This window comes from Spea bombifrons, chromosome 2, assembly GCF_027358695.1.
Source record: "Spea bombifrons isolate aSpeBom1 chromosome 2, aSpeBom1.2.pri, whole genome shotgun sequence".
NCBI classification, from domain to species: Eukaryota; Metazoa; Chordata; class Amphibia; order Anura; family Pelobatidae; genus Spea; species Spea bombifrons.
This window is the reverse complement of record NC_071088.1, coordinates 19,496,535-19,519,783: the sequence shown is the minus strand read 5'-3', so window position 1 is coordinate 19,519,783 and position 23,249 is coordinate 19,496,535. Positions and strand designations below refer to the sequence as shown.

Genomic DNA, 23,249 nt, shown 5'->3' with positions numbered 1-23,249 from the left:
ACTGCAATCTTTTAACATATAACAATATACCCTGCGCAGTGCTCTGCATGTCTGTCTTAGGGAGCCCATGGACAGCTGTGGCCCCTCAGCTGTCCTCCTCTTTGGGCCATGCAGAGGCTAATCATAGTTTTTCCTGATCTGGTGAGAAAGTTAACATAAGTGCTCTCTGACAAACAACGAGACTTTTACACCCAGCATCTCCCTTTATCTGAAATGAGGACAAATGAAGGTCACTTATGGAATGGATCAGGTATCCCTGCGAGGCTGTGTGAATAGCCCACAACCTTCCACAATTTCGGTGTCCTTAGGTCAGGTTTCAGCAGTTTTGTATTCCTCATATCTCTTGGCTCCCTCGCTGATTTGTGCTTAAAGTTTCAAATGTCCCTGTGGAAGGTGTCAGCATATTGCCTGCATCTAATTGACAGAGAAGTGCAGTGCTTATAGTCCTGGTGCTGGCTTTTATTACTTATTGGTTTACATATTGGTGTGTGCTTAACTTAACTCCGCTTCTCCATTGCCTGTTTGCACTCTGAATGAAGTTGTTTCTTACAGGATCTGAAGGTGAAAGGTCCTAAGGATTCAAAAGAAGTGCCAACATCTGTTACCATGGAAGGTATTGTACAGTTCCTAGAAAGCCTGGCCACTCACCCTCACTTTTTTAAAACTATGTATTGGTTTTCTGCTATGTATCATACATAGTCCTCTCTTCAGAGGAGTAGAAATGTTGGAACAAGAAGTCAGAATCTAAAACCTGAGTGTCAGAGGCTTAGATGTAATCTAAGGAAGTTTTACTTCACTGAGAGGGTGGTAGATGAGAGGAGTGATCCATCTAGTCTATCCATTCTCTAAGATCACATTCAATGTTTCCATAGTGTATATAGTAAGATCTGCTATTTGAGTGAGCCATGCTGATCTCTTATAGGGATGGGCTTTATCAAGGTCGTATCATGTTGCTAAGAAGGTCGTCTTCTGAGTAAGGATAATGGTTCCCTGCACGTCTGGTATTCTGTATGTCGGATTGCAGCTCCCATCATGCACATCCAGAATTTACCATTTGGGAACCATGGTCTTTAAAACTGAAGTGTCAGGGTACATCATTTTGCTAATTATCCATTAGTCCTGGATCATTGTGCTTTTCAACTGTGTTGCCGCTATTGCTGCATGTGCACATATCCAAACATTACACAGCCTGTGTGAGGTTAGTGGGGCAAGAGCATCTTCAAGGACACACACCCTGCATGCTACGGTTAAGTAACTAGGGCTTTGTGTGAAAACACGGATGAGCAAAGGTAGTGTGTATTTACATGTGTGTGACAGATAGTATGTGTACATGGAGTGTGTGAGGATAACTGCGTGGACACATGTATATGCTAACACTTGCACAGGGCTGAAGGCTCAAGAAAGAGTCCTCTGCGCACCACTGCTTTTAGTTCAGCTACTGGGGAAAATAACAGTGAACTGGAAATGTCCTTCTTATATTGGTCATTTTCCTATTTCCTTTGCTTGTCTGCATTATTTTTAGACCTTCTCGTTGCTATCTCCTAGTTAGAATTCCCTTTTTATCTTGGCACAGCCGGTCTTTGTTAGATGTTTGCTTAGAGCATTGATTTGGATTGCACAGTAACGCTCCTCTGTGGTTGCCATAAATCCCTCTGGAGTATTTTTTCATTTTCCACCCTAGCTCTCTGCATCTGAAATTCATCCCAATACAGCAGGAGCACAGATTTCAATCTTCTGCTAAGAAAAAGAAACCCAACTCATCTCAAGTATATCCCTCTTTAAATGCCGGCGAAGTCCACCTCTAGTCAATGTTTTGCTCCTCCTGTGTTTCTGTGATATCCCTCCCACTTCTCCCCATCGCCTGGTGCGCGTGTCTGTGTGTCTCTGTGTGTCTCTGTGTGTGTATGTGTAAGCCTGCCTGTAACGGGACTGCTACTGTACTGAAAGCAGCAGATTGGCTTCTACCGGCTGGTGGTGGGGAGTGGGATGAGACATGGCTGGATGCTGGGGAGATGGAAATTCTGTTGATCCTACGGCTTTGCTGTAATTGCACCTACGGTAAAGAGATCTTCTCTCCTTCTGTCTTTCCTTAAGCATGTAGTGTGTTTTATCAGTAGTTTGTGTGACAGTGTTGCAAGTCTGTGTGTTCCTATCTTGTTCTTCAATCATTTCATAATGCATTTTCTAAACACCTTTTCAGTTTGTGTGATTGTATATCAGTTCTCTATACTCCCGGTCTCTTTGTGAATATACAGGTGTCAGGGAAAAGCCGATGCGCTGCCTTTCTCTTTAAGCTGCACGCTCCACTGATTAGGCGTCTCTTCATCCATTGTATGAGTCCTTTTGAAATTGTCTTCTGCTTTAATGGTCCCGCTTTTCATCTGCCGGTGCTTTGGGCTTTGCAATAAACTGGTTTAGGGTAAATGCTTTGATAATAGTGAATCCAGCTGCTCTGCTGTCGGCAGACTCATGGAAGAAGGACCAAAGAGGAATAAATTTTGCATGTCTGCAGCTATGGGTCTCACAAAGTGCTGATGGCTAGTCTTAGAACGTGATGGCATTTTAGTCTTTTCATTGATGACTACTTAGGAGTATTACCGTGGGGAGGGGCGTTTCTTCCGGCATAAGTCAGATGTGTGTAGGACATGAATGGATGATGCTGAGCGGTGGGGAGGGTCGGCCACTGCAGAGGGATGCATCCAGGTCACCGAATAAACAATAGGCAGAGGAAGGTGACTGTGAGTGTGCGGTGGCGACTGAGCCAATAAGCTGTGACCCTAGACTGCGTGCTTATACACGCTGTGCTGTGTGACCTTGGGTAGGTCAGCTTCTTGTATGTATATTTTATTTATTAAGCCCTAACAGATGTGCTTTACAGTTTACAGTATAGTAAAAGGGGGGATACAATAAGTACAGTAGTCTACAGATATTGTCATACATGTAAAGGTCCCTGTCCTGTAGGGTTTACACTCCCGGTAGTAGAAGGCTCTTTATATAGTAGATATGACTTACACAGTATACATGATCAGTCATTGGTTACCATTGCCAGGTTTCATCTGTCTGTTTCTAATGGAACCCTGGTGGGAAGGAGGTAATTGTGTTTTGTACAAAGTGCCTTAATCTGCAGTTTATATTTAACAAGTTCACTTAGAAGTCATCAGGTGTTTCTAACACCGTTCGCATGGCTCATGGACAGCTATAACCCAATGAGTGTGAATGTGTTTGGCTCCATAAACCCTTTTGGCTGCTGGCTAAATAAACTTAAGGAAGGGAAGGGTATGCTTACCTTGGTACCCTCAACACTTCATTGCTAGATCATAGCTGCCCTCTCTAACAGCATACATGATGAGACCTAATCATCTGGCATCAATAATCTGCTTTTTATTTACGAACTTCAATGAAAGGTATATGGCAAAGGTCTGTATGCCAACCCGGCACACCAGCGCTTTATAAAATGTCTGTGTGTCACATGCTTAGATTCAATAATAAGACTTGTTTACTTCCCTCGGGGACTAAAAAAACATCTAATGATCCCATTGTTAGGTGTAAAGTTTTGGAAAGACGTGTCGTCCTGGTTACCAGGAACGAGCTCCTTCCAGCTACCAATGAATACCCTTTCATATTACGGCACGCACCTCGCCACATGCAGTTTAACCTTTTTATTGCCAAGGATACTAAGTAACCATCACAGCACAGCGAAATAAAACACGACTACTCATTATTAAATCCTATAATCATATATGATTATATCCTCTCAAAGAATATGGCGACCTGCAGACAGATTCTTTGTCTGTTGCCAGATCTGACAATGCATCTCCTATACTTTTGCGTTTTAACTTTTGTGTGCTGGCGTTGCACCTTAAGCTTCATGTTCTCTGGCAGACTTTTCTTCTCTGCAGTAATCACAAGTAACCTGCGTCACTGCTATGCTTTTTTCTTTTTTTTTTTTAACGGTCTTGAACAGTTTGTTACTTAATGATCTATAGAAAAAGCCTTACCTTATCCAACCCATGTGATATCCCCAACCATAGATTTCCTTTTCCAAAATCTGGACTGCTCAAGACATGTCAGTGAATTCTTAGCAAGGGCTGTGTCTCCATTGTTTAGTGTTTTGCCTGAATGACTCATTGACATTAAAATTAATAATAACTTATCTCTGGGATGCCCAAGGCTTTTGTTGGGCAGTATTGAGTTTATGTGCTGCATACGTGTTTTGATGTTAGGAGTGTCCTTGTGCCGTGTAGAACACATAGCGGTGTTAAGGAGAAGTGTCTAGGACAGCAGAACACAAATCCGGTGTACGCTTCTTGTAAAAACAGGCATTGTGTATAATAGTAATAATAACTTTACATAAACTCTGCTTGTAATTCCATTATTTTTAACCTTTTACCTGCTGGTTTGCATTTTGTTTTCTCGTTTATACGGTGTAAGGACACAATGATTTGTTTGTTTTTTTCCCCAAGGGGTGTATTTGGATGATTCATCCTTTTTCCCGCCACCAGTCTGTGCCACCAATCTGTGCCACCAGTCTGTGCCAGCTCTGCCTTGGTGAAAACTGTGGCCGGAGGTCTGTTCAGATAGCCCTGTGCATGTATGAAAAGTGCTCCCTTTTCCAATGGTAGCCCTTTCCTGCCACTGATTGGACACTTAAAGCAGGATAGTAAGACCATGGAGGAGGGAGGGCAGCTGCTGCAGGGCTGCCTCTTCTGTGTGTAATTATTATAAATTAAGTAACTAGATAATTTTTTCTGTTTTGAAAGAATGCATATTAGTACTTGTAATCTTATCACGTATTACTCCATTGGATGGAATGGAGATGTGGAGCCTGGCTGTTTCACTAACCTTTCACTAGCCCAGCTGTGAATAAAAAACCATGACCTTGTGATTAATGACCTACATCATTAAATATCTGCAGCTATTTCCAATACCTAGACCCTCCACCGCATAACCCAAAAGGCTTCCCCCTCTGGCCAGTTCAAATGCTAAATTGATGCAGGAGCTGGATGGATATTGAGCCTAAAATTACCTCTGGGTTTGGACACAATGTAACAAATTATTTCCTCACTGAGATGAAAAATAGCCCTCCTGTAGAAGGCATGTAGGACAGTATCACAGGAGATCGGAGACGTGCATTGAACAGGCATGTGACTGTCATGGACACGCGACAAACACCCGTGTAAGGAGCACGTGCGGTGATTATGGTTGCACGTAACCTTAACATTGGCTAGTGAGCAAATGATTTGGGGACAGCCTAGTTTAGAAGAATAATTCTTTTGTTCATCTTGCATTGACTCCAATGTGTTTTACTGCATGCGAATAGGTGCTGGCATTCTTTAGTAACTGAAGTTAGAGAATGAGTCTTCTGTCTCATTTAACTCCTCGTGGCCTCTACTAAAGACTGCGCATACAGAGAAATGCAGTACGTTTTTACATGAAAATACGGCTGGGGTGTTTCTTCAACAATCAGAGCTCGTTTCACAATATGTAACGTGCACCACTCAAATGTGTTTTATATACACAGAAGCACCAAAAGGGCCAACATGTTTATATAGTGTAATCGGGGCTGCTGAATCAAAGCAGTCCTGCTCCAGATGGAAGTGTTGTATGTTTTAACAGCACACACGGGACTTCCATTAAGCAGGGAAACTGCGTGTTTGCTGTTAGCGGGCAGCTGCCCACGCGTCATGTACGCACACATCTGTCCCAGAACTTTAACTCTGAATTCAGTTTAAAAAATAAAAAAAAATCTGGGTAACAGTGGCGTTTGTTGCGCAGTACAAGGTATGTGTTCAGAAACGGCGCTGACTCCACAACAAATATAGCGCCTTGAAGACATTAAGTAACAAATCAACAGAAGAATAACATGTTGTTCACTAAGGGTGTTATATGAGACACAAACATTTTGTTACACTGTCTGAGTTCTCTAAGGCCATTTGAAGGTTCTGAATAAAGTCTCTGTGATGAACATGGCCTTGTTACCCACCGATCAATAACACAAACTGCATCAAAGGGGCGACAAAGAAATATGTATTCCTTTCTTGGAATTCTAGGCTTGGAAGTTGTATTGCTTGTAATATCCACTTTTCGTGCACTTCAACGAGCTTATGAATTGCTTTATGATACATGCGGCAGCTGTTTTGTTCCTTGAGGAAATTACAGTAATTTTTATGGAACCCATTAAACACAACGCTAAAAGTGTTACAGTTCACGGGAATCAAACGATACCCTCATTAAAGCAGCAAAAAAGTTTTCAGATATGTCGCATCATATTTCTGAAAGTCAGTAAAGTATATAATTTGATCCTTGCAGAATACAAATTAAGTAGATGATTTATGTCTGCTCAGAGCTAGAGAAGAAACTCGTTTTAACACTTATTTACTTAACAGCATAGAAGCCTAAAATTTGACAGCAGATGAGAAGCATTCGGCCCATCTTGTCTGCGCATTTTGCCTGATGTAAAGACTCAGGCTATTATCAGTCCTCCTTGGTCTTAGAATCCTGCTACTAAAGCCTCTCGCTATACAACCCGACAGCCTGCTTGCATTTTCCAACACCTCATTGTGTTGTCTGCAGAAGTCATCAGAAGTCATTATATATTATATATTCTAGCTTGGGATTTTTACATCCCAAATGCATTATTTTACATTTTTCAACATAAAACTTCTGCTTCTAATTTACTGAAATCACTTTCATTAGAAATTTCTACTCTGTTGCTGACGCTTGTATCATCTGCAAAAATTCATACTTTCCCATTAAGACCTTCAGTACTATTGCTGATAAAAATATAAAGTTATGGGTTCCAATAAAGATCCTAACAACTCTGACATCATGTCCCCTTTTTCACTTCTCCTGCTTCGTATAACTATACGTAATGTGTCCCATTCAGACCTAGTTTCCATAAAGATAGGTAGAGCGGTGTAATTGTATGAGCAGCCGCTTGTTTTCGATACCCCAGCGAGTCTATGCAGAATGAATCTGCTTACTGTACGCGTTCTGAGATGCTGGGATTTGTTTCAGTGGGGTGTAAGGAGTGCGTACCAGACCCCCTCTCCTCAACTTAGCCAGCGCCTGGCAACATTACTGCTATTTATATCCGGATTTGTTCTGTTCCTCGAGGTAGTAGTTAAAAAGCACGCTCCAAAGAGATGAGACAAAGAGCTGATCTCAGTCTCATGTCAAATGATTGCGAGTGATTTCATTTATTGTGAGTCAGGAGGCGTACTGAATCAGAAAAGCAAACGCGCCGTCTGCTGCTTACGAGTGATGGACTCTTTCCAGCAGTCAGGGTTTTACTTTGGGGACAATATCTAATGGGTTAATAGATAGATAGGGTGCGTTCTACAAGAGTTTTTTTTTTTTTTTTAGTGAATGTGCTCTACTTGAATGATTGGAATGGCACGTGATGCATCCCGTCTTACATGGTTTTGATGCCCGTCATTGTAATACACACACGAATAATCTAAAGTGTAGAGTTCACATTATTCGGTATTGTATGATTTATTGTTTTATTCTCAAACGTTCACAAGCTGTTCAAGATTCTATTCATTTTCCGCATATTCTGCCTCAGCCTTAAATGGCCGGAACGTCGCCATGCAGAGGAGGTGTTTCATGTGGCACCGAGTACTCATTTTGGAATATAGGCTCTTATTTAGTTGAAGGTGTCAATGTACTTTTCGCTAAAGCAGTCTATGAAGTTCCACGGCGGATGTGACTATTCAGCCGGATGCTATGGTGGTGGCATCGCATTTCAGACTTTGTATCGAATTCACTTTTTATAGATAACCCCATGTGTGTGTAATGCGGCTTGCAGTCATTCCCTGCTTGGAATTGAAGTAATAATACAGCAGTGTATCGGTTGCAAGAAATGACCCTTTGGTTCCGTTCAAAGTGCCTATCTTTTTGTGTTGGTATATCTATAGCTATTCTAATTACATTGTTCTATCTTCAGCCCTGGTGTTTGTCCTCTCTAGTTCTGGAACCTGTTCCTTAAAGGGACAATTCAATTCCCATGCAGTCTCTTCAACAAAGAAAACATATTTAAGTACTTTGTAAGTACTTTAATATGCATTGGTTAATCCTGTAAAAAATAAAATACTTGCCTTTAGGGAAAGCTGCAGCTTCAGAGTTACAGCAGAGGACCCCCTCTGTGGTCCCATTTTCACTCCAATTAAAATCAGTGGTAGTGCTTTCTGCGCATGAGCACACAGGGTCTCAAAGACCTCTCACGGACCTCAGTCAGCACTGGGCAGTCCGCAGTAGATCTCCTAGAAGTTTGCATCTACTTGTAATGTGGACCATATAACACTGGCCCCCATTTTTTTTGCATATTGCTTCCATCAGTAACATCATAAGGGATTGGTTTACCTGACATGGAAGGAGCACCGGTGGCAATCCTAGTCAGCCTAGTCTTTGGGCACCATGTATAGGGATTTCTTAAATTGAATGTCTCTGCTGTAAGCGAATAGGACATTACTGGAATAGGTCGGTGGTCCTAAAATCTATTACAGTCAGTGAAGAACTTATCTGCATACTCATGTATTGGCTTAATAGTACATTACAATACTCTTTATAGTAACTCCATATAGTACCTTATGTGCTGTGTGATCGCCGTGATATACTCTGCTTTGTTAGTTCCAAAACGCTGCTTATTCTAATGTCCTTATTCCTCTTTCTGTTTTTAGCACTGCTGTACAAACCCATAGATCGTGTGACCCGTAGCACACTGGTCCTGCATGTAAGTATTTATCACCGACTATATAATTATACATGTACCATTTCACAGCCATACTCTGGGCTTGGATAAAAGTGCAGTCCTCATCATCATAACACTGGGATCTTCTAGCAAAGGTTTGCAGAACTTCAGAAAGGCTGAAGATTGACCTTTACCAAAATCAATCTGTTATACAAGGTTATTTTTTGTCAGAGCAATTTCTCAAACATTATTTCCCCTGAGGATGTGATTGTAGCCTATGAACCATTCACTTCTTCAATACTCCTGCCTATGGCTTCGTTGCATGTTCCTGCACATGGCAGGATAGTCATAATTCATTCTTAGTGTCCTAAATAGTCAAGATTTCTAGGAAGAGTTAAAATGTATTTTATTCGCTGCAATAGGAAATGTCATTGAAAGAAGAACAAATCTTAATTTAACACGCATATTTCCATATCGTACAATTGCCTTTTATGTTGGCGCTCTTCTAAATGTCACATGCTGCTCAGTGTCATTTGCATCTATTGTGTTATTGTCTGAGTAATGTCCCGTAATGTTCTGATATGTAACCAAATGTGACAGTGTTATTATGGGAAGGCCGAGGGATGGCTGCTGCAGACACTGCCCTCCAGTGGTGATCGTGAAAATTCAAACACAGGACATGGACTTTGGGGAACTATCAGCATGACGGCTTTTAGGAAAATGAAGTTCAGTATGAAAGCAGTCTGTGGCTGGACCAGCATTGTCTAATCGTTCTTCTGTCCTGGAGAACCCTCCTTCCTTCACACCTCACCCTTACAAATCCACAACTTCTCAGGGCAGCGATAACAAAATAAAAAAGGAATAATGTAGATTCTAACTTATTTCCTCATGGTATCCGCAGTAGGGGGACTTGGGTGTATATTGATGGTTTTAATCTGTAAACGCCGTGACATATTACTTCTATACACTATAAAATATAGGCTTTGGGAAAAGGTACGGATACCCAGCTTGTTTGCGATTCTTCGGAGTCTTCATTTATTTAATGACAAGTTGTACAGCAAAGAGTCGAGTCAGAGGAGAGTATATGTTGCTTGGTGTACAGCATTCCATCATCTTCTGTACATGGGAGAACACATTGAAAGTGTTCCCAGCCTGCAAGTATATTTATTAGGTATCCACGCGGGGTTAGTATTATATTTTAGCCAAAGCACATGGCAAATGAGAAATTATTATTATTCATCATTAAATGGCTGACCTTCCAGACCAAATGAATATCTGTCATACGAAATGAAATCAGTCTTTAAAGTCCACATCCGATTATCCTTTAATAGATCCCTCGATGTGGCTGGGTCAGCTTATGTGCTTATTATTCAGTGTATGCATTTGGGTGCTCGTAATTCTTTTGTTAAATATGACTAATATTCCTGTTGCTGCTGTTTCTGCCCAATAAATTGCATTCACAGCAGAGATAATGGGCTTTAGTCACTTAAGGAGCTTGCAAGAGTTATGTTTTCAAACTCACTGATTTAATTATGCTCAATGGAGGGCCAATCCTGACACGTTCCCTGCAAGAATGGCTGTAAAGTATAGTTTACCTGGTGACGTGTCAGTGATTTAAATACACATTATACAGGGCCATCCTAGCCGCTGTTTCATCAGAGCTATGCCTGTGAGTATTATACCTGTGAGTCCGAACTACCACTTTGCTGCCACTTCTGTGAATAAACTCCAGTGTGTAACTCTTATCTTTTCTACATATTGCAGTGGTTTTATCATATAGTCGTATGTTAAGTATTTAGGTGATAATCTGTTAGGAGATGATGTAAAATGTAAATCAATGCTTCCCCCCCCCAGGATCTTCTTAAACACACCCCCACTGATCACCCGGACTACCCATTACTTCAAGACGCCCTTCGTATTTCACAGAACTTCTTGTCGAGCATCAATGAGGATATTGATGAAAGGAGAACTGCAGTCACAACTCCAAAGGGAGAGGTGAGAGAGGGGCAGGGGAAGTGAGTCTTGCCTAATTATGATTGTCTTCTTCTTCGCTAGATAGAGAAGGACATGCTGGCTATAACGTGCCTTCATCGTATAATAAAACATTCAGGAGAGGACTGAACTGAGATGCGTGTCAGAGGAGAGATGCAAATACAAATAAAGGAATTATTAATTTGGATCCTTACACCAATGCATGCTGGCGTGTAAAAGACATAGGAAGGGTTAAACATGTATTATGATAAAGTATTTCCTATTTTGGTTAATAAGGCCACACATAGCAGATTTTCCTTCTATGGATAACTCTATGCATTGCAGTTTAGGGGATTGTGTAACATGATTACATGTTTAATGGAATTTCTTCATACATCGTATGGTAGAGAATTCTTAAAATGTATTTAGCTTCTTGTGTCGTTCTTTTTCCTTCAAGGGGAAAAAATGAGAATAAGTACAAATGTGTTTATTGATGTGACATTGTCTCCTCATGAGCCTGAAGCACAAATCACTTAGACCTCAATTTAGCTGACTGGTGATCTTTAGAGCATTGGCATCCAAGATCTGGACATAATTGAATTCCAAATTATTTATTATTTCTTTTAATATTCTTTTGTTATTTAGATTTATGTTTTGCAGCTCTGACTGCTACCAAATATGACAAATAACCCATGATCCTTCAGTGAAGATCACCTTGGAACCCTACTGCTAATCCTGTGCTCTGTTTGCATGGCTTAGCAGGTGGCGTATGCCCCGTTTGTGTCCCCTGTAACGTCGCTATGTAAAAAATTATTAAGAAATATCTCAAGGCCAACCATTCTTGAAATATTTGTACTGCTTGTACTGTTTAATCTGCAGCGTGTGAAGTTGGCGGTCTTAACGGTTAAAGCTCAAATACAATCTAGAGTCATTCATTACCGAAGCTTCAGTCGAATTCTTAATATGTCACATCATTGAGGGTTTCGCTGTCAGATTATGAACCAAAGGGAACCCAATTTGTCTAGAATATTTCAGCTGAAAGGGTTCATTGTTAGCGTGTTTATGTTGCTTAGAATGACATAAGCATGTAGAAGATTGCAGGGCAGCTCACAGCCTGTATGAGGTCAATTATTCACGTCCGTACAATGCATCTTTCAGCCGCCGGAGGGGAGGAAGATGATGTAGTCGAAGTCACTAAGCATCAGACAAAGTGTTGTCATCCTTTTATGTTTCCATGATTTTTAGGGCACAAGCTCAGCATCATTTTGTCAAAGGAAATAGTTGTGTACTGACTTTGTAACAGAGAAATAATATTGTAACACAAACCAAACCCTGTTTAAATAAAATATACGTTCCTTATCCATCATCTAGCCCCCCCCTTTCACTTTAGATGTATAATTATCCTGAATGAATGTATGTTACAGTGATGCCACGTGGCTTAGTTACATTGTAATAGCTATTATCAGTCACATAATTATTTGGACCTCAGGTCCATAATAAAGGAAGCCCAACACATAACGCTCTAATTTGAGGAAACACGCTGTATACCATTCCTTTTTCGGTTTAGCATCTGTAACGATCAGTTTGCGTGGTGGCAGCTCTGATCCAGACCGGACCGAGATAAAAAATATTAAAAAGCCCTGGTGCTTTGAAGCCAGCGGCTAGTAAATTACCTGCATGCAGCCGCTTGCTGGATATACTGAATGTAGAAGGGCAGCGTCTATCCAGTAGGCGGCTGCATATTGCGCTATTACATGCTCCATATGAGCATCCTAAAACATGTAAAGGAGGATGGAAGCGGTTTTTGAGTCGTGCAGTACTACAAGAACAGTTGCTTTGATGATTTATAGATTGTTTCTATTGTAGAAACTGTGCAATGTTTTTATTGTTTATAACACTCGTGGTTTTTTTTCCAGACCCGGCAGCTGGTGAAAGATGGTTTCTTGGTGGAGCTATCTGAAAACTCACGCAAACTGCGGCATCTCTTCTTGTTTACAGACCTTCTCCTTTGTGCCAAGCTCAAGAAGGCAACTGTTGGGTAGGTGGTAATAGGTGTTTTGTAAAATGAGTTTCCAAATCAATGTTTGGGTTTGGCTGGACTTTGTGTCCAGAAGTAATTCCTCGATGGAGGTAAGTGTGTTGCTTTAGTGCGGGTACGCAATGATCCAACACAATTTCAGATAAACAGTCTATTTGGATAGAAATAGTGCCATTTCTCAAAGCATTTAAACTGATTACATTCTTACATCTGCTCAGTAATGCAACCAATACTGGTTTCTTGATGTAGGCGCTCTGCAAACTGCCTCCCACACCTTCATGTTGTGAGTGGGTGGACCGCAGAGAGAAGCATCTTGATGTGAAGCGCCATTGTCATTATCTTGGTGTTTAGGCAGCTCTAGTCGTGTCAGACGAGCCATTGGCATCCTGTGAAGGAGCTTACCCCTGACGGTGCTTCAGGACCTTTGTTGCCAGACTGGCTAGCGGCTGATTACACAGGTTCTTTGGTCTCACAGCAAGAAAGTTTCTCACAGGCTGCTGGAAGAGAGATCTTAGGTCTTGCAGCAAGAAAATAGTCAGCAGAGAAGTTTTTCACAGGTTGCTCAAAGAGAGAGAGAGAGAGATGTAATTGTATTCAGTTTTATTACCTACACGCAAACTAGACGCGCAGCCACAGAACCAGCTTTTATCTGCTTCGTAAATTCTAATATTAAACTTGACTTGGCCCAGGACACGATCTGATCATGAGCTTTAGTCACGCAGCAGGCTGGTCAAATGCCCAGCCATTTCTAACCAAAGCATTGTGAAAATGAACAATTACTCACAGTTGTAAAGTAGTAGCTACATCTTTTAGATGTTCCGCATAGAGTATAATGGTTTGGGGTCACTTTTTTCATGGAGAACAAGGACATTTCTAGCTGTAACATAGTTGCAAAAGGGTTATCAAACGATCAATTAGCCTTTTAAAGTTAAACTTGGGTCAGTGAACAGAATGTACCATTGGAACACCGAAGTGTTGGGAGTGATAAAGGGCCTCTGTACGCCGAGGAGGATATTCCATTAAAAATCAGCTACAATAGTCATTTACAACGTCTACACTGTATTTCTGATCCATTTCATGTTATTTTAATGGACAAAATGTGCTTTTCTTTCAAAAACAAGGACATTTCTAAGTGACCCAGAGAAAGTATACAAAAGTAATACGGGCATGTAGTATGTCCTGCCAGGAGCCCCACCTTTTAAATAAAAGGCAAGGTTATAAAATAATAAAATGATTTGGCCAAGACATAGACTGGCCGTGGCTAGCTTTTCATGTTCCAATGTCAGGACGCTCCAGTGTGCGATGTGACAATATGAAGTCGAAGTATTTAATAAAAAAAGCAGCATAATAAGAAAGCTCATGCAGCACAACAACAGAAAGGTAGGAGACTTCCGCAGGAGCCAACAAATAACGGCACAAACGCCTCGGTGTGCAAGAATATTTATTTGCAATCCACTGCATAGCACACAGCAGGGTATCTCTCCCAGGGAAAAGACATGAATATAAACCGCATAGTTGACGTGTCAGACCATGCGCAGGGATCATTAAATATTTTGTATTGGTTACTTACAGGAAGCATCAGCAGTATGACTGCAAGTGGTACATCCCCCTGGCCGACCTGGTGTTTCCTTCCCCAGAGGAGTCCGAGCCAATCCCCCAGCTCCACGCTCCCCCTGACCATGAGATCGAAGAGACAAAGGCCAAGATCTCAGTTCTTAAGAGTGAGATTCAAAAGGAAAAGGTGAGTTTGTGGCATTATAGTTTTAGTATTTACTATATAGGATGCAGGAGGGCACACCACAATTAATATACCTAGAAAGTGGGTGGCAAATCCTAAACAGATTGTCCTCCCCAAAAGCAACTCAATAACAAAGACAGAACAGTTACTGGTGTGCTGACCTGTTCTGTTTTTGGTTATAATTTTGTTACCCTTGTGTTAGAAAACAGGGGGCATTGTGTTATGAGATGAGGAAAACTCTAAATTATCTACGTTTAAAGAGAATACCGTATAAATATTCCCATGTAAACTCTTTTTTCATATTTAATAAAAACTGATTGAGAAAAATGCATTTCTTGTTTTTATTTCCTTTTATCTGCCAACCTGCCCCCGGTTATGCACATCTGCCCCCATGCTCCAGACTCCCTGGTGTTTAGTGGGGCAGCCAAGTTGACATCTGCGTGATGCGTGTAGACAGCCTCTGCTGCTGCGGCACTTCCACCCGGGCTTCAATGACTGAGCACCAGAAGGTCCTGTTACGCCGTCGCTCAGTCATAGAAGCCCCATCATGCAGACAACCACCGGCTGACAGAGAGGAGGATCCGGGTCGCCTGCAGAGCTGGGTCAGAACTCTATTTGAAGTCGGATTATAGAACATTTGCTCTGAAAAATCCTAGTCTTATATTCGAGCAAAAACGGTACATTGGATTCTGACGCAGCTGATAACTAAGTAGTGTCTATTTAAATGCAGTCAATATGAGGCGTTTCATTGGTTTCTATGCAATGTCATATGTCAATATAATTCCGTATACTTGAATTGTATGTGCTAAATTGGTTAATCGTCAACTTTGCTTAAGAAACACAGATCATATTCTGACGATAATTTCTTTGTCCTGTATCAGAAGTCCAATAAAGGCTCCAGCCGTGCGATCGAGAGACTAAAGAAAAAAATGTTTGAGTATGAGTCATGGCTGCTCCTTTTCTCTCCCACCATCCCTTTCCGCATCCATAACAAGAATGGCAAGGTAAGCTTGAGAACCAGGCGGCTGTTTCATCCCTGCTGAGATTTATTACTCTGTGGGGGGGCGTTGGGTATTGTAGAAAAGAAAAAAAAAATGCAAAATTTGGCTTTGGTTTTGTCACTTGGGACCCGAGGGTAGACAGCAATGGTTATTTGCATGCTTTGAATCTGTTAGACTTGGAGAGGATGATGCCAGGAGGGGAATTCTGCAGTGTCTGATGTGGAAAGTGAGTAAGGCTGTCAGGGGAACGAGTGCGTGGGAGCCGGATGAGCTCCTTACTTTCAGAACTTGTACTGATTTGGCTTTATACCCAGTATTCGCCTTTAAGTCTGTATCACAAGGACACGTTTCTTTAAAGTTGAATGTTCAAAGACTTTGCGTTTCAAGTGTAGACAGCGCTTTGGTTTGTGAGAGGTTTACTGCAGACTAGCTGTAATTACTTAACAGGAAAACACAAGACACGGCACCCAATATGTGCGATGGGAGCAGCAAAGCCAACACATTGTGAGCAGATCAAGCTGCACTAGTCATGTAGCTTGGCGTCATCAAGATCACTTATTCAGAAACATTAACAAAAGTATCTGGTCTCAATTCATGCATGTTACGATTGCAAGGTGAATTTGATTTAAAAAAAAAAAAAAACTAATGTAATTTTAGACAAGAAAATAAATATTCACGAGCAACACATAAACAAAATACAGTGAGCAGCACATACGGGTCTTAAATACATTCACATGTTTAAATACTAAATACTCAAACAGTGAAAGCAGCCAAGCAGTGAAATCACTGGGAACGCCCCTTGATTTCACTGCTAATGAAGTCCGAACCCCCATAGACATTCCTTAATTAGATAGTCCGGGTGAGTGATTGAGACTGGGCCATTCTATTGTTCCCACTGGCAGTGAGTGACAACATATACAAGTGGCTAAAGTGCAGCTGCCTGAAAACATTATTGGGTTCGTGAACCTGTGGAACACAAAAGCCTGAATGCCGTAAGGATACATGTGTTATAATACAGACCATACAGAGCGCAACACATGTGAATCTAAATTATAACATGTATATCAGGCAACCCTGCAATCCTGCTATCACAATGGTCCCTCTATCACACCAGGGGTGGTCCATATGATTGGACCATTGCTATGATGATACAAGGAAGTCTTTAGTAGAAGACAATAACTTTCATTGGGTCAATATAGAAAGAAAAAAAAAAAGTTGCATAAGTTTCAGGACCTCAGAAGTCTGAAGAAGAGACCTCTGAGATCATGAAAGCTGGCTATACATCTTCTTACAACTTTTGCAATATCTCCTGTCAGATGCATCGAGGGGGTTTCTGCAGAAGTGGTTTACAACTTAGAGGCCTCAGTGCTTAAAGGGCTACCCCAACGAGTGACCAGAGCAGTGCGTTACATAGAGGGAGCAGATGAAGTTGCCAAATGTTAACCCTTTTAAATCTGCAGGCTATAGAGACCGACTGTAGGGGGAGATACCACACAAAAAAGGGGATACATTTTAAAATAAGGTGATTAGAACTTAGTGAGATACAATGTGGACATATCAAGCACATTCTGAAAATGAGATTAATGTTAAGGTAACCATTTGTAGCTAAGATAATAGGGAAGGTCCTGAGACGTTCCTGTAATGATTCTTCATCCAACTTAGTATCCCATTCAAGAAGCCAAGATCCTGAATCCTTTGAAGAACATCTCTAAATGACAGATTCACTTGCATATGTGTGTGTTCAGTTAAAAATATAAATAAAAAAACGATCACTTTCATTTTCTAAAACACTGGGTGACATAGCAGTGCTTATCAGTGCATTTCAGTGCCCAGTGAAACATATTAGTCGTCTAGGTGACACATTGAGTTGTGCGGTGTCTTGTACAAACGGGTATCTGCCACGTTCTCGTCTGCTTCCTTTCAGAGCTATCTATTCCTGTTATCCTCTGATTATGAGAGAGCCGAATGGAGAGAAGTCATCCAAAAGCTACAGAAAAAAGGTGAGCACACGAAGTTGTGTGTTTGATGCTACAATGTAATCCAAGCCCGGGGTAGGACTGGGCTTCTCAAAGGCAGGAGCAGTCTTGTCGGGTCCTGGAGTGACTGACCTTCATATCAAAAAATATATGTGCACGAAGAGGTAGCCAAAATGTAAACACCACTTTTTTCGTAATGTGCAAACCTCCTTTGCCAATTTTCTGTATCCATGGTGAGAATGAGAAAATTGGGCCCCATCCATCACAAGCTACTAGAGCGTAAAATAAAACTTGCTATCACCATTTTCAAAACGCAGAATCATGGGAAATAACCTCTGAGGTGACTTAATGGAGGAAAAGTCTAGCATTTCTTTTAAATGTATCTGTTGTATATTGAAAAACTCTTGGGACTACATAATTGTTTCATTCATAGAAAATGTAATTTGAGCTTATTTTGCTGGAAGTATACTTTTGCAGTAAGCGTGATAAAAACCTCCCTACATACTCTCTCCAGGTAACAGGGGCAGCTGCCAGGTTCAGTCTAATACCCCCATAGACTTCCAGTTTCCAGCTACTTGAGATATGTCTCTGTTTTAATTACATTTAATGCCTGGTTTTATTTTTTTGTCACGTTTCAAGTTATTCGCACTTTTTTTTGTTCTAGATCTCCAAACATTTGCACTCAGCTCCGTGGAGCTTCAGTTTCTTACTGGGTCCTGCTTCAAGCTGCGAACGGTTCACAATGTGCCCATTATCAGCAATAAGGACGGTAAGTGAGGGATTGCCGGACATCCAAGTTAACTGCTTTAGCCCACAAGGTGGCGCTAGCGTTCAGTACACGGAAGAGCAAATATATTTCCTTGGGAAACAGAATCTGGTAATGTTCACTGATTATACGTTATGTACGTTGATGATGTCGCCAACAGTGCCCCAGTACAGGCTTTCAGTAAACCAGTTTGTATCAATCTAAGCTTTCTATTTATAAATGATGTGAGGGGGAGTCTGCGTGCCCCAGTACATTTCTGAAAGTGGTTTCCCACAATATCAAGCCACAGTGAGTCATGTTTATCCTCAACCCACATAAACCTCAATCCCTTGGGTATATCAGTGGCGGGTTATTGCTTTAACTGCTCCACCTGCGGTATCTAATGTTTCTGCTGCAACTGCTCTGTTTAACAATAAAGTCGCTAGGTGTAACCTCACAGTAACAGGGAAAATCAGCCCCAGTCTCGCTAGTTTCTCAATGGCTTAGCCTTTATTGTTTCTAACAAAGCTTATTAAATGATTGACTTGTTTGAAAAGGTATGTATACATATGTATATTTAGCCGTAATGTTCCGTATAATTAAGGGGAGGTGTGATGAGTGCAATAATTTAATAATAATAATCATACAGACAATTAGTTTTCAAGCTGTAATGTATAACACGTGTCCATCAGTTCATGTAATTGTTTTCTGGACAGGATCTGAGTGATCGGAGTCTTGTCTTATGCACACTCTTTTGGGAATGCTGCAGTTCAAGAGATTCATGCAATTCCACATATGGGTCACAGCTTGCCAACAGCAAATGTGTAATGATAGCTTTGTTTAGCCTGACAATGGACCATGCGAAAGCTGTGACCAGTTGCTGGGACAGAAGTGTTTAAACCCCGGCTTCGCTGCCGCTGTTCCCTCACGGAATGTCAAAACTGCGTCATGATCAGTTACAGATATGCCGGTGATTTCTGAAATGCAGCGGAGATGTGGAATATTTCACAGTGATTTTCACACCTTTCCCTTAAATTCACATTTCATACTTTAGCATTAAAGGGTCTTATTTCTTTATGTGCATCACTTTATGTGGTATCGAGAATGCCCTTGGCAGCGCTGATATGTTGTGTGATTTAAAATGCAGTTGTTAAAAGGATTAGAGTGGCCAACTCTTCATTGCTTATAAAAAGATAGTCTTTCTTCTGTTGAATAGGGGTTAATGCAGAGTTTATGTATCCAGGATATTGGTACTGGTGTTCTATCTATTTAATACATTCCAAATTGAATGTATATTAACTGTTCTTTGAATAAATGGAACAATTTGTATGAGTTTTCCTTTCTCTGCTATTTAAGCTGCAGGTGCACTCCTAGGTTTTGGTACACGAGGCCGTAACTTAGGAGCTACTGGATGATCAGATCTAATCTTTGAGTGTTCTCTAAAGTTATCAGAAGCATGGGAGCCCCGTGGCTTCAAGTAACTGCGAGCTCACGTTAATTCAGTGTAAAGAGAACAGAATGGTCCTGTGGCCCTTGAGTGTTGATTCTCCATTCAAGAGAGTAAACTTTCTGTAAAGTGATTGTTTTAATGATTACACTTTACTATTCTGGACATATCCCTTTACCAGGGTTGCTTTATAAAAGTACACGCTAAAATGTCAGCAGACCTTTGTGACTGCCGTGATTCTGAGACCTAAAACAGACCACGGGGTATTTGCATAGATCTACGTCTGTATCTTAAATATCATGTTCATTCAGTATATTTCCTTGATAAAAACAATCCACAGTATGGGCTGAGCTATAGCTTTCGTGGCAACATTTAAAGGTTGTGAATTAAGGATATAAGAGTAGGGGTGTTTAGGATGATGAGCGTTATAGGACTCCACTCCTGATTTAACCAAGCCAGGCTCGCAGCTATTACCCACCAGGCACAATTTACATTGCACCCTTAGCTTATTATGATTAGCGCCTTATATTTCCTTTAATGGAAGTTGCTACATGTGTGGAAAAGTGTGTTTATCCACCCATTTGCTGCCAGTCTGGCTAGGAATGCATTAACAGACCTTCGTGCTGCGTACATCCGCCCATGGATGCGTTATTTTTATTTATTTATTATAAACAGAGTATGTTAAATTGCGCAGATTGTCACAGTTTAATGTATGTATTCTGAATATGCTTGTCAGCTGCCATGGGGTTTCTGCCTTCTTGCCAGCCTTAAGGACGGAAGTAGTTGAAGGACAATAACAAATGGATTCCTCACAATAATTGTTACTACGGTATTTGTTCGGATGGGCTTGGAAGAATGTACATTCCATTGACAGAATGCCATTTACTAAAATACTGGATGAACAATCGCACAACGAACTTTGTGTTTCGTTATGAGCCAGAATCATCATATTTGGATTCAAATTATATTGACACAAGAGAAAACAATTTATGCCACTAAAGCTGCCACATATTTTGCAATGTTTACAATGAGCTATCGTATTGCATACACTGATCATGCCAGTAACGAGCACATCCGAGAGATGTCCTAGTGTTGAAAAGGCACAATAAACATTGCTGTATCTGTATAGCGTCGTTAGTAGTTAGTGATGCTGCGTGTGTAAGTTGAGTTTAGTACACTGACTTCTTTGTGGAGGGGTGGGGGGGCAGTGTAATTATTTTAAATATGTGTGTTGATACATATGTATAATCTCCTCTCTGACATGTTCCTAGAGAGGCAATCTTTTCATAAATCCATTTGTTTTAAGTAATAGCTTAAACAGCTGTCCATGAGTGGTGATCTGGCTAGTGCACCTCTTACCGGAGTTTTGTCTAAAGGCTGTCCTGTACAGCGGGCAATTACTTTCAAGGGATCCATGTATAAAGTGGATATAGAGGCAAAAGGTGATCATTGTTGACCTTATTTGCCTGCGCCTACCCAGAATCCCTTGTCGTTGTGGCAGCACCATGAGATTTCTGAGGGAAAAACAAGCCTTCCTGGCTTGTCTGGTGTCTGTAGATGAGTGTTTAATAATGCTTCTACTACCCCCGTGGAATCTGTTGGGAATCTCTCCCGCAGTATAGTAAAATCAGTTTAAGTCTCCTGCTCGGATGTTTCGCATGCAATTGAAGGGTTGGTTGCCCCTCCGTATCCAGCTTCCCTGGAAGAACTTGAGGAATGTGAGGTTATTCCCTAGGAACTCTCCCAGGTAGACTGGAAACGCTTCATGTGCGTTTGGAGATCGCCGCTGCTGCCTCCCAAACATGTATATAAGAAGCCTTTTATGAGTTATGACTATTAGTTACATATACTTCTGGGGAAGAGGCATTGTTGTTCTTGGCTTGATTGTCCGTATAAGTAGCCGTTACCAAAACCTTAGTGGCAAATGATTGTGCTGGCTCATGTTTCCAAATAACAAGATGTTGAGCAATCAGTGTTTTGAGAGTTAACAGAGAGTTTTGGGAATACCAGAGATTTTTCCAGTGGGTATTCTGTGAATTATGTGGATAATAATTGTATGACAAAGCTCCTGAGGCCTCTAAGTGTAACAGATTGTATTCTAGAAATCTTCTGAGGATATATGTAGTTCTGTATCTGTACCTGCTTTACCAGCTTCCCTTATATACTTATATGTCGGGCTGTTGAAGGTTTACCACCAGCTAGCCAGTTACAGATGGGTACAAAATGGTTTTATGCATCTTTCTTCTGCAAAGGTTCTGTTTTTTCTCTTGACCTTTGAGGATATTGTTGTTATATTAACCCATCTGTTTTCTATTCTAGATGATGAGTCTTCTGGACTATATGGGTTTCTGCATGTCATCGTTCATTCTGCCAAAGGATTCGACCATTCTGCCAGTAAGCGACACCTGCTCGGTTATCAGATGTAGCTAGTATTAGTGATAAAGTGCAGTGTTTATAAAGCACATACCAAGATAGTATTTTTTTTTTCGTTTGTTTTATTCTTCTTTCTCTCTCTCTCTCTCTCTCTCTCTCTTTCTCTCTCTCTCTCTCTCTCTCTCTCTCTCTCTCTCTCTCTCTCTCTCTCTCTCTCTCCTTTCTCGTTCCTTTTTCTCTTGTTCTGCCTGTATATTCTGGTCAGCAATTAGGGAGTAATTACAAGCTAGCAAAGCAGTTCTCTAAACCAATAAGTTTCTGAATAATCATTTGAAATTGCAACTTTTTGGGAAGATTTTAGAAATTGTATTGTAAAATGCCCCCTTCAATAAAGATTAGGAGTATTCAAGATGCTGCTGATCACTAATAGCCTTGACTTTAGAGTGCTGAGTAAACACTTTGCCTTTTACTCCCAGCGTTATGAAGAAACTGCTCCAGATAATCAAGCCCGTATGTCCCGTACCTTGTTTACAATCTAAAAAATACTGATTTAAGATATTGAGGCTTGGCAGTGTAATCCTTTACATGTGTTACTGTTGTTCACTTCTTTCCCTGGTATATGCAGAGAGCGGACCCTTGCTCTTTCTGTAATTAAACTCTGAGGAGGTTTGCTGAGGAATGTGAAATGTTCAGTACTACAGCCCCTAAAGGGTTACAGTGAGCCATGGTACATGTTAACATTACTGGAGCAATCTGTCCGAACACTGTACATAATTGTACATATTAACATGTGGTTAGCAGTAATGCAATGCAGCAATAAGATGTTTTGTGCACCAATATTTTCTCTTGCTTTCCTCTGCCGATAGATCTCTACTGCACCCTGGAAGTGGACTCGTTTGGTTATTTTGTCAGTAAAGCCAAAACCAGAGTTTTTCGTGATACCACAGAGCCGGAGTGGAATGAGGTGAGAAACATAAAGTCTGGCAGACATAACCCCTTCCCATTAAAACAAAGCCTAGCATGCATTTCTGTTTTAAATTCAATTAAAGTGCGTAGTGCGCGTTCCCACTGCTGTTAAACAATATCTGCGATTTTCCCACGCTTTACAATCCAATATCTGTAAAACATTGGCGCTTGTGTAAAAAGAACTGCTCCAAACTGACTTAACAACAGTGACTGCGTATTACACTTCTTAGTAAGCAGTTCAGCCAAACGCATCTCTTACAAGGCGAGTAGGTGGGGTACGTCGAAACGATCGGATGCTTGGT

At 41.0% G+C, this 23,249-nt stretch overlaps 1 protein-coding gene across 5 annotated transcripts in view; it reads left to right on the top strand.

Moving 5' to 3' along the window:
• ABR (ABR activator of RhoGEF and GTPase) overlaps nt 1-23,249 on the top strand; it is a 129,090-nt gene that overhangs the window by 80,112 nt on the left and 25,729 nt on the right. For 4 of the 5 annotated variants that reach the window (XM_053457017.1, XM_053457018.1, XM_053457020.1 and 1 more), the window contains 10 exons: nt 553-613; nt 8,682-8,734; nt 10,547-10,687; nt 12,580-12,701; nt 14,274-14,442; nt 15,321-15,443; nt 17,365-17,440; nt 18,081-18,185; nt 21,928-22,002; nt 22,848-22,945. In XM_053457017.1, the coding sequence (XP_053312992.1) occupies nt 553-613; nt 8,682-8,734; nt 10,547-10,687; nt 12,580-12,701; nt 14,274-14,442; nt 15,321-15,443; nt 17,365-17,440; nt 18,081-18,185; nt 21,928-22,002; nt 22,848-22,945 (1,023 nt within the window). Of the gene's footprint in view, nt 1-552; nt 614-1,970; nt 2,059-8,681; nt 8,735-10,546; nt 10,688-12,579; nt 12,702-14,273; nt 14,443-15,320; nt 15,444-17,364; nt 17,441-18,080; nt 18,186-21,927; nt 22,003-22,847; nt 22,946-23,249 lie in introns of those variants that run through there. The other variant, XM_053457022.1, reaches the window with a different exon arrangement.